Source organism: Pleuronectes platessa, chromosome 9 (genome assembly GCF_947347685.1).
Source record: "Pleuronectes platessa chromosome 9, fPlePla1.1, whole genome shotgun sequence".
In the NCBI taxonomy this organism is placed as follows: Eukaryota; Metazoa; Chordata; class Actinopteri; order Pleuronectiformes; family Pleuronectidae; genus Pleuronectes; species Pleuronectes platessa.
In genome coordinates, this window is record NC_070634.1 from 8,037,977 (window position 1) to 8,050,561 (window position 12,585).

The window sequence follows — 12,585 nt, forward strand, 5'->3', positions numbered from 1 at the left end:
GACCAGACATCAGACCACATGTAAAGAAAGACTCCTCTCTCCTTATTCCTTGGTATCTCCTTCCATCTGTTGGCTGAACCTGCAGTCCTCCATAGGGACACTTGGATAACACAGACCCTAACGTCCACATGATTTACGACCACCTAAAGACACTCAAAGTGGAGTATGACAAGTAAGAGACCAGCCAGGGGTAGGGAATGGAAGACAAAAGAACAGAAAGAAATGGGGGAAAATGGGGGAGGAGAGAAATTATGTGTATTTCTTAGCTTTTCTGCTATGACGGGATGTAAGCGGAGAGAGGAACTATTAAAAAAAGGGGAACGGGAGGAGGAGGCAGGGGAGTAGGGGGCGTTCCTCCTGGCTCAGGCCTTGATTAACACCAGGCTTCCTGGCAGGAAATGACCCGGCCAGCTCCTAGCGCCAGGAGAGCTTCCATCTGGTGTTGAGGCCGTGGAGAAATACTCCACCCGAGAGAGCTCGGAACCAAACAGGGGAACTTCGGACTAAAAGAACAGTTTCATTTCCAGGACTCACAGATTAGTCCCACTTCTTGAATTGGACTCTAATACAGGAACCATAATTATGGTCCTGTTGTTTGGGGCCATAGAAATCAGACGCAGAGCTGAGCTGCAGCCTTTTCACTTCAGGCATCAAAAACCACAATCACATTGCAAAATTGTATTGCCACCTGATATCACCAAAGCAAGAAATGATAATCTAGAGTGGACTATGAAGTGAAAGTAGGGGACGCAGATAAAAAAAAAATGGAGGAAGTTGCATGAAGTAGGGGTGGAAGTGGGTGGAGCGAGCGAGGGGACAGTTTGGGGAGGAAAGCGGGTACATTAGGACAGGTCATCTTTCACTGCGGACTGGAATCCTAAAAGTAAACAAGTTCTTCCGCACCAAGAGATAAAACACAGATACACTGTAAAAACCAAGTGGGTCTGGTATAAAACAGACTCTCACACACCACGCTTTGTGCACACACTTATTAATGAATATTGTAAAGTAATCTGTTTCTACGGGCCATCAGACTGCAGTAAAAGCAGACGCAGAACCATACATCCAAAACACTGAATGGCCTGGAAAGACCTTTAAATTCTTTGTCTACACAGACTGTGAAGCAGAAACTTATGTTTGCAGATCAAGAGGGATCTCTCCCCAAGAGGAGCCAGGGAGTTTCCCAGGCAGAAGACGAGGGGAGAGAGGCGAGTGGGTAGAGCGTGCTGGCCGGACTCCTCTGCGGATCCTCCGTCAAAAGGGTTGCAGGCTGACCCCTGTCTGCACTGACACGTGTGCAGGGGCCAGGGGCCATGGTCTAAGCCCAAGTCCCTCCGGAGCCACTCTGTGTGCGAGTGTGTGTGTCCCTAGTATGCATTTCTGCCTTTTGCTTTGTCGAGCGCATCTGTGTGGGATCATGATAGTGTCCTTTTCATTATACAAGCCAATTCCCAGTGGAGATATAAGTGCTTACGAGCCTTTTATGATGTGCATTTCCTGTCATAAATAAGAGGCAGAGGAATTCTCTGCTGAGCGCTAACACACTCCATAAAGCAAACAGAGGTGTAAACTACACTCCGGCCAAGCTCTGTGAAATCTACCCGACAAAGTGTGGCTACTGCTGACTGCACTGCTTTGGGAAATGATAGCTTGATTCTGATTGACATGACCAAACCTTCCTGTGTTTGTTAGTGCAAACTGAACTTTGGTACACACGCTGGTAGCGATACCAGCGTGTAACAATCTTCTAGGTCAGTATCATTATTTTCAAGGGCAACGAGAGCAGCAAATTAATCCTTTGCTATATGTTTAGAATAAATGAATAAGAAAGGAATTGTTTGTGGATGTTTTATCACTTTTAACACTCAGATTGTAGAGAAGAACGGGCAACAATCCTAACAAAGAGAGATTCTGCGCTATACATATTGAATGGGTAGATGAGGAAAAGGGTATTGCTACTTCTGCATATGTAATAGAAAAACTTTGTACATGGATACAATGTATGTGCAGTGCATTTTAAAAAACTGAAATGCATACTTTTTACTTAAATATAAATATTTTACTTCCGTGTTAGTTTGAAAGATTCTGCATAGAGTCTATGGGAATCTAACGGAGAGAAACTACATGGAAATAAGTTGAGGCAGAGCTGAATATAGACAGATCCCCATCAGACATGACTAGTATGTACAGTGAGGTCCATATTCAATTGCTCTGAGAGTGCACACCTCCGCTGAGGCTAATTGACTTTCTCGCCACGTCAAGCAGTGTTTCCTATTCATTTTGTAGACTGTGTTGGCCTGGGGTTTCATAACAACATCCGACGTATCTAACTTGGTGTTTTGCTCAGTTGCTGCATTGTACACTGTAGCTGTGTGCAGTGCAATTTGCTGCATGCTTGCTTGTGCACTCGCGCAATGCAGATCTCCCTCTCACGCAAAACACTTGTCTTTCACTCTGTACCTGCGACTTGGAAACTGTTGCACGTGAGAGCAACGATCATATTCATGCACCCCCGCTGCCGCTATACATCGAATGAATTCTGCAGAGAAAGTGAAACAAAATTCCTGGATCTGCTCTTTTATTTAGATGCGCACCGACTCTGAATGTGTTCCTTCCTGACCCATACCTCATCCCTCCACCAAGTTCCATGGTAAAATGTCCTGACAAAGTAAAAACATAACCTCTTATGTTATTAAGGTAAAGTATTTTTTTTATCTGCATTAAGCAGCTCTGTGATTAGTTGTCTCTGTATTTTAAGGGTCTCTCTCTTTCCTCCCTTCTTCCCCTGTGACGACTATTTACTACTTATAATTGTCAGTTCATCCATTGACATGTTGCTCTGAGTTGTATCTATTGATCTTGTCCTCCTGTTACCTACTGTCACTGCCCCTTTTGGCCAAATACTGTAAGTACAACCCCAAATATACGAAAGTGGTACAGATACATGGTAACAAGGGAAACATATGGGGACCCCACTCTCTGCAGACTAGGGAGCAGACTTGGTGGGTTGCAAGTCTGGAGGTCTGATAGTGACACTGTGTGTGGCCCTGCCTGTGAACCAGGACTGTCTGGCCCAGCAGTACAGATCTGATGAGCACCCAGTTAATTAAAGCCTGAGCTCCATGTCATCAGCTTATCTGATGAAGTGAACTAGAGAGAGCGATGCCACAGGCTGCTTTGTTCACCCCGGGGTTGATGGTTTTCAACTCATATATGCATGTGTATGTGTCCCTGTGTGTTTGTGTAACATGGGAGGAAGCAAAGAAAGAGCTCCAATTAAAAATAATTGGGACTAATTTCATAAACACAGTGCAACAAGGGGAAATATGTTTAATCAGGCGCGATCATTAGACCCAACTTATTCTCCACTTCCTCCCTGCAACCAGCCCAGTGCTTTAGGCCCTCAGAGAGAAGAGAGGGGTAAATGGAGAAAATGGGGAGAAATGGAAAAGGAAATTAAAAAAACAAAGAGTAGAAAAGTTTGAGAAGTAGTGAGATGGAGAGCTGGTGGCTGGAGTTATGTGTGATCCCTTTCATGTCCCTCGACTGGCCCGTAGTGCTGTGCCAACCCAAACAGCCGCGTTGGGGAGGTCCGACTCTCCCCACTGCTCCCCTCTTCCTTGCCCCGTGCACACCCCATTGACAGGATGAATAACAAACCTTATGTGTGTCTGAGGCAGAGAGTGGGGACATGACATGAGACCAGTTCCACTTCAAATTCACATCTTCCTCTAAAACTTAGCTTGTAGCCTTCTCGCCTTCCCCTGTCACTGCTGCCGCTAAATCACCATCATCAACACTGGAGATTTCATGTTCTCACTACTGGAGCTGTACACCCACACACTGACATAAGTACAGACAAACTATGATTCATCATCTTGAACTAGCTGGATGTCCTAGGGTGAAGAATTTTGAACATTTGAGTTGGCCGGCTTTCTGCCTCGGGTTCTTGTACCCCATTCCTGGGAAAAGCACAGAAAAACTTTAGAGAGGGAGGGCGTTTGATTCTTAAGCAAAGAAAACCAAAATCCAAAAGGACGCAATCCATAAAGTCGTCTGAGGAACTCTCATTTTCTGTTTTTCACGAGCAACAAAGTAGTTGTTGCCACAACTGAAATGAGGGATTAACAGTAAATGCTCTGAGCTATTTACAACCTGCACACATCACACACACCACCCTTGTACACCACAGACTTTCTGGCAGCAGCCAATCAGACTCCAGGCTTCAGGAGAGCAGTGGGTTCCTCGTCCAATCCTATAGTTTGCTCTCCCTCAACAACGTTTGCTTACGACCAATCCGGTGCCTTCCACATGTGGTGTTGGCTGCGGAGCGTCTGGTTTAAGAGCTCATTTCCCAGTCCGCAATAAGCAGAACCATTTTCTTGGATAAATACTATGCGACCCTTTAATCGGTGCCATACAACGAGACAACAATGCACAGACATGCATACATAGACAAACAAAGAGAAGAGAAAGTCAAATTGTGAACACAAATGAGCACAACAAAGGTTTTTCTTGCCCTAAAAACGAAAAAGCTGGTTAATAAAACATGAGGAGTGTGTTTTGATACACTCTCTTTTTCCCTGTTGTGATCATCTCTTTTTCTAGACTTTTCTATTGTCAACAAATCCTTTAATGCAACCATAACCGATAATAAGCTCTTAAAACCAAGTCTGATTAATCTCACATCTCTGCCCCATAAAACCCAACTGTAATTCCTTTTTCTTTGAGGTTTTGCAATCTTAAATTCTGCTTTGACCAGGCATGTATCCTTTACACATTCCTGTCAAGAATAGGGAAATATCCACCTCGTGGTTCATGCAACAAACGCGTACAGACACATCTTTCAAAAAATTCATTGAAGTTTGACGCGGTTTGATGCTGCACTAATGGAGGTTGTTGTGTTTCTCACAACCGTCCTGCGTCTCGTCCTAAACTCACTTGTCCTTATTTTCTCTTTGTGTTTCTGGCGATCCTCCCTGTGTATATTGTCTTTGTGTGTCTTCAATCTGTACGTGCATGCACTGTGTCTGTCCGTGAGCGTATCTGCAGTGTGTTAGCTCAACTCGAGCTGCTTACTGTAGCCGAGGGGAACAAAATCAAAGAATTTGCAAAAACATTGTTCTCATGGCGACCAGGTTTTATTCAACATCTGGTTTCCATTTGAGTCTTTTAATTGAGGAGAATGTCACAATCAATGTTTTACTCTGGATGCAGAAAGAGAGACGACCTCCAGTGTCATGTTACTCCAGCTGAGCACTTCATTGGCTGCCATAAAAACCCAAGCACTGGCACTCCTTCGTAAATATACACACACACACACTCAAATTTGAAATAAAGGTGCACACGCTGCTGAATTCCTCTGAATGGGCAAGATGTGTCCACACACACACACACACCAACACACACTGTTTTTTTTGTCTAAAACACACCTGGCACACCACGATGGGGTAATTTCCAGAGACGTGTTTATAACAGAAAGTCAAGTTTTTAACATGAGCCACATCTCTCAGCCTGCGCCTGCCAAGAGGCCCCTGACATCCAAACTGCACTTAGCCAAGTAGAGCAGGAAGAGAGAGAGACATAGTCTATGATGGAAAGAGAGAGAGAGTAAAAAAAGAGCATGGGGGAATCAACAATCTTTATTAGTGCTTAATCTATCAACTCCATACAAATATATATATTATATACAATATGACCCTGTGTGCGATATAAGATGAAAACAGTAACAGGGGTGTATTATTTCAGGGTGTGTGCTGAGGTACAGAGCGGGCAAAAACTAAATGTAGCTCTAATTATGAAGTATGTGGCAGGGGAGGAGATTGTGTGTGTGTACAGGCTCAAGGTTAAAGACGCTATTACTCTGGGAGGTACAGCCGGCTGTGGTGTGGAGGTAGACGGTTAATTCATCATGAGAGGTGGCCTTGATCTGCTCCACCACACAGTTACCAGCACAGCTAAGACCAGCAACGACTCACCGATGAACCGAAGAACCAGGACACAAACAAACACACGCACGACGCACACACACTGATGCCAGTGCACCAAAAATAAAAGGTTTTTCAATTATCTGTATGCTTTTCAAATAAAAGTCTTTGTCATGGCTGTAAAGAGATTAATATATAAGGCCATTTCTCTCCAACACTATTTTTCTCTCACACTTACCCAGTTGCACAAGTTGTAACATTCCCACACTCAACTATTTGAGTAGCTTCTTGCTAAATTGACCAGAAAATGTGTGTGTGTGTGTGTGTGTGTGTGTGTGTGTGTGTGTGTGTTCGAGTAGGAGGGTGAGCATGAAAGAGTGTAAAACAAAGAGAGAAGAAGAAGGATAGGGTGTGAAGACTGTGATAAAAAAAACTCCGCACCGGAGGCAATGAGAGGAAATAAACATTCAGCTGTTCCCACTTTCTAACTTTTCTATCCCTGGACCATCAGTAAATCTGGCAAACTGATGCTACTGGAAGTAATCATGAAGCTGTGATCACACCAACTCTCGCTCACCAGTGAGTTTCTGGAGCAAGGGGCTGAGCTCCGTCTCCCGCGTGATGACCAGGGTGAGTGCTCCTATCAGGTCCCTCTCCAGCTTCTCCAGCTCCTCCTCCTCGCTGCCCTGGTCTGCAGGCTGCGCCTCATCGGCCAGGGAGTACAGGTAGACCAGCAGGAGGATCAGCTCATCTGGCCCACACTCATCCTCCTTGGACTTTGACCCCGGGGCTGAGCTGTCGTCGCCTCCACGGGGCCGCATCAAGGGCAGCAGCTGCCTCAGCACAGTGGGGAAATCAGAGTCCCCGAGAGCCTGTGACACACAGACACATACAAATTGTTCTTACTCCAAATTATTCATTAAATTATTACGATGACATCGATCTGGTGAAAGACTATCTAAATAAGTGAGAAATCAGAGTCTTTGTAGGACACAGAAGAGCAGGACACAGACAAGTTTACTAAATGTTCTTATCTATCAAAGTTCTGAGCCTGATTACTCCTAATGGAAATTATGTCATATCCTTGAGCATGGGAATTTTGCTGAAAGTCTGTTTCTCTCATGATCATAGTTTAACCTTTGAATTGTTGAAATCAAAGTTTATTAAAACATACTTCAAGGGCCTAATTAAATTCAATCAAGCTTCACCAAATTTCCCCCACTCATAGACATCAGTTTCCTAAATGTGACTTTTTATTTCCATTAAGTTCTATGAATTACTCCCTGGGAAAACCACAAAGAGGTTGAGAAACACCCTATATTGCAAGGATTTTTCGGTGATAAAATGTGATGGGTTCTACCTTGAACCAAACTGCACTGTTCCAAAAAGTTTCGTTATAATCCATCCAGTATGTTTTGTGTACTCTTAGTTCCAAACAATCATACCCACCAACCAACAAACTAATGGACAGGGGTGAAAACATAACCGCCTTGGCGGAGGTAATTAGTATTTTGCATTGTAATGCAAAGAGTATTTACATCATCTGATGTTACCTAATCATTAGTCAACATGCCTATTAGTTAGCTTCCTTGTTTCTGTTGTAAAAATAGTGTAAGTGGTGAAATTACAAGCAGTGTGAGTGAGCTCATCGTTCCATTCGCCAATTTTACAGCTTTGCAAGAGGATGAGGTAAAGCTTAATTTCGTTTCATTCTTCGGTTGGATTTTGCATGGGCACTGAACAGTTTTGTCTCCCTCACACATGCACGCACGCACGCACACCCACAGTGGATCACAGGATACTGGCCACTCTCAGACCAAGGGTGAGCTCATAGGCCTATAAAACAAGGGCGTGGAGCTAATCTGTCTGATGAACAGCCTGAAAATCTAATGAAAAATAAGGCTGAAAATGGGAAAATGGAGACAACGGGGTCACAGAGGCAAGGGAGACATTGAAATAGAGAAGGGAAGAAAATAGGTTGAGGCAGATACAGAGACATTACAAGAGCAATTAAGGTTGAGATGATAGTATGTAAGGGAATGATTGTTGACAGAGGCCTTTATGTTTGTGTCGGACAGAGCTACAAATGCCCCTCTGGATATATTTCATTTTAACGAGGGATTCCTCTGGAAAGAGCTTTGTGTTCCTCCCACCAAGACAAACAGGCTCTGAGAAAGAGGGGCTTTGGACCCTGTGGGCCCACTGGGGGGATCCTGTGTCTGACCCAGAAGAACTCTTTACTGAGCCAAACACACAATACAATCAGACCCAAAGATGGTGAGCCAAAGCCACGGTGATCTCTGATCTGATCTCTCTGAGGAGAAGTCGTCTTGGTGTGTGTTCACACTGTTCGCACTGTCATCTTCAGGGGCTTTAGTTAAAATTGTGAGAACAGTGAAAGTGACATGAACAGATATACTTGAAGATGTCAGTCACATCCTCCTTATGTGTACAGTATCTCAGAATCACAGTCCTGCTCATTCCAACAGGGCCTCCTCCCTGCGTCAGACCCCGGCCAAACACTCGCCCCCTGGGGACGTTCACACAAAATCTTACCACACATTTCTCTTCAAACATTGTGAAATCAAATACCTCAGTTGCACTCATTCGAGCAGCCAAACAATGTTTGGGAGCTTTCCCTTGCTCATGTTGCCGGTGGACACAATGAGGGGAAAAAGACAAAGGACATGAAGGGTTTCTTGCTGAAAAGCAAATGGATGATATGCTTTTTCTCTCAACTCTCACTTTAGAACTATTAATCTCCAACACTTCTGTCTGTACACAACATCCAGGAGGACGTTCATATGATCCTCCAGATTCTTAAAGAAGCGTGTCCACTGCCAAGAAATTACAGTTTCATTTCATAGCACCCATGTAAGTTTTGCATCACAAGCTGTCAGTATGGGTCATTGCAGCGAGGAAGAGCTGACAGAGGAGCCATGGGCCTCCACATCATCTGTCAAGAGGTACTTTGCTGAGAGCTGAAATAGCATTACTACTTTTATTTTGATGCTATCTTGCATGAAGAAAATATCTCTTAAAAGCAGAAAAATGCCTTTACTTATGTATAACCATAACAAGCACCTTGGTATATAACTATTTAGATTATTACTTAAAATATTATCAACAAACTGTAAAAAAAAAAGATTTTAGTTAAATTAGTCATTCAAAGTGATCATATCCTTTCAAATTCAGTTGCCGTGGACTTTCTTCAAAAGAGAGCAGTGCATATTTGTGCATCATCACATGTCGTTATGATCATGGTGTGGCAATGAGTTGTGACCATTTCAAGGTAAGCCACACATTCACTGTAGTTAAAGCTAGGGTTGGTAATCCTGGAAAAGCAAGCAAGAGCAAGCTACACTTTGAAAATATGCAACCGATACATCCCACTTTCTCCCATCAGCCCTCTCATCAAAGCTGCACCCCCAAAACACATGAACGTGATTTGCTCTGAAGGAAATGATCGGTATTGATTGATTTATTAAATCAGAGTGTGTCTGTTCTGTCAGACATGCATGATATAAACGACTGAAATAAACGCAGCTGAAACGCTTTCTGTGTTTAAACGCCTCCTAAGCATCCAAGAATCCACAAGACAAAAGGAAAACACAGACAACTGTCAATAAATGACCCCACAGATTTATGTAGAGAAGTTGTCGGGGAATTTCTGGTTCATGGTTGGGAAACCACTGGATTTGAAAGCTACGTATCCATTGGTCAAACCATAGCAAACAGTTTTTAGATGAGATTGTTCATATTTTTCTGTTTTTATTTTATGGACCTACACAAAATAATTTTTCTTTATTTCTGTCTTTCTTTAATGGCTCCTTCTTTCATCATTGTACATATGCACAACACAACACCTTCCTTACTCCCACTGTAAACTGTGCTGTTTGTGTATGTTTTCACACGTGAGAGGAAGCATGGACTATAAGTGGGTCCCTTCAGCAGATCCATAAAAGCTGCTGTCAGCTGCAGGACACGGCGCCAGCGCAGGAAATGGAGATCTTTGGTGGCGAACTGAGACTGACCTGAGTGAAGCTGAGTGGGAAGTCTGACTAAAGCTCTTTCCAGCACTGAAGCTAAACCCAACAATGCCCGACTCATGGTGCTGGCACACGAGCTCCCTGGAAAGATGTTGGACTGTTCACCTCTGGGAACAGCATGGAGCAGAATACAGCCTGCTTTCCATGGCACTCTGGATAACACAATCAGGCTATTACACTCAGATTGTGTGTTTTGTTTGAGTAGTGATATAGGCTAAGATTAGTCTTAACTACACAGCAATAAACTGATTGGATTTTGTGCCACCTGTATGAAGGCCAGACATTTTTTTTTGACTGGTTCAGTGTTGATACAGTATCTTTATGCCAGCAGCAGAAATAAACCAATTTAATACAAATAAAGAGATGACAATAAGGATTTAAAATAAATGGATTTATCTAAAGATCAATATAACAAAATTACAAAAGTAAATCATAATTAAATATAAATTAAAATATACAAAATTTAAATGAAAATGAAAAAATGAAAATATAGAGGCTAAAAAGAGAAAATAAATGACTAAATAAATCAAATATCTACTGGGATTTAAATCATTCATGTATATTAAAATGATGTACTTATTCCCAAATTAATTTTTTATTATAATTTTTTAATCTATTTATAATTAATGAATTAAATTTAATATAGTTAAAGTTTTATTTTTAATGCCAAATAAAATATATATTTTTTAATTACTTTGTGATTTAGAATATTTACTTACAGAGAATTATTTAACAAATGTATTAAATGCCTAGTTCTATTGTAAAATGAGGCGATGAAATTAACTGAATTATTTAAAACGCTTGAGTGCTATTACTATCGACACCTCTAGACCTCAATACACTCTATATAACATTTGGATAATTTTACCTGATTACAGCTTAATGCACCAACTCTGAGAGGAATCAGTAAAATATTAGATTGAATAATAGATTGAACAATACTGCTCGATTCATGCAGCATTTGGGACCAGTTTAAAAACAGTGCATTTTTAGGGGCAGTGCTTGTGACCTGAACTGGAGCATTACCGCCGTAATAACAGGAAGCTAACGTTATTATTACAGACGATTACTCAAGGCACCAGTCCTGCTGCCATGCCCTAATGTGACGATTACACACAATTACAGAATAACAATAGAATTACTCTGTCAAAACACTGCTAATGTCATAGCTTGCTATTTCTCAAGCAATTTCTTTAAATAACTATTCTTTCTTATCAAATTAAAACTGACTTTGGAAAAGATATAGAAACATAACGATTCTTCGTTCTTGGAGGTTAACCTTCCAGCTGGATTATTGGTATAAATCCAAAGCATCATTGGCTTCTTGCACAAGACTTTGCGCCAATCATAAGCTCTCTCTCGCATTACGTTCTGGCTTGAATCTATATGCCAGTGATTGACAGATTACTGTCTGGCAATCCCAACCATCCTGGGATGCATAAAGGCTCAATCTCACCCAATGACAGAGTCGGGCCAAAGTCCGCCTCTGCCCGGCACAGCCTGAACAGGAAACTAGCTCCAGATGCAACCCCTGGAGGAAGGTGACTGTTTCAGATGTAGCACAGCTAACCAGGACCAGGCCCTGTTTGCCTCGCTCGCTGCCTGCACAATGAACCTTTTTCTGGGCCTCAGGGCAGGGGGAGGGGCCAGTGTTGGAGGTGGGGGTCCTTGTGGTAGCATGAACAAAGCTGCTATAGGTCAGATGTTCTTGCTGACCAACGACGCACTGGCCAGGAGTCACCTTACATCGATGTTAGACAGTTCTTCAGTACCAGAGCAACACAACCCCTCCCCCCCAAAAAAAATTGTTATCATCTGCACACATGCACTTCATTTGAACATATGTAATCACATCCAGTTTGCATTCACAAATAACAACATGCAAAGCTGAAGGGGATACAGGCAAACTTTTAGAAACAAAATACATAAATCTTGAAGTTAGAAAGCAGCGACTAAACTCTGACTGTAAATTATGTACAGCAAGCGCACACTCTTGATTTGTAGTAGAACAGCTGGAAAACAAACATGTTTGTCTCCGCTCTCAGAGAGGCTGGCAGGAGTTTGAACAAGTTAACAACAACAAAACTCAGAGCAAACTCACAACTGCTTCGACAAACATCTCATAAATGAATAACTGAGCCTGCCGACGCAAGTACAAGTACAGTATCTCAGCAGGGACACATTGTAACCTGCAGTGATGACAATGATGGATCCTTGAGCTGGGTTCACTGGGAAATTTCTGTTTATCAAAAGACGGAAATTTGCCTTACATGAGAGGGAACGGAAAAATCGAGTTTATCTCTGGCACTCTTTTTACTGTCATTATTCTGTCTTGTGTGAAAGGTGTGGACAATGCCTCAGGTCTTTAACAAGGGGAGCGGAAACGTGACTCTAAACACGAAGAAGAGCGAGTGAGCACACAGGCTCAAACAGGAGAAGAACACCGGTAAATCAAATCGCTAAACTTTGAGGAAAACTAGCTTGAATTTCATACCCGTGTATCCACGTGTCTCTCTGTGTCGCTCACTTCTCTTCTCTTTTCTTGATGAAATAAAAAACAGATGATTTTTGAAAAAGCCTGATGGTTGTGTGGGAATACGTAACCTTTA

At 42.5% G+C, this 12,585-nt stretch overlaps 1 protein-coding gene across 1 annotated transcript in view; it reads right to left on the reverse strand.

Annotated features, from left to right (window-relative positions):
• scfd2 (sec1 family domain containing 2) overlaps positions 1 to 12,585 on the reverse strand; it is an 85,916-nt gene that overhangs the window by 39,264 nt on the left and 34,067 nt on the right. Inside the window, exon 5 of the mRNA XM_053430279.1 lies at positions 6,505 to 6,799. Coding sequence (XP_053286254.1) covers positions 6,505 to 6,799 — 295 coding nt within the window. The remainder of the gene's footprint in view (positions 1 to 6,504; positions 6,800 to 12,585) is intronic.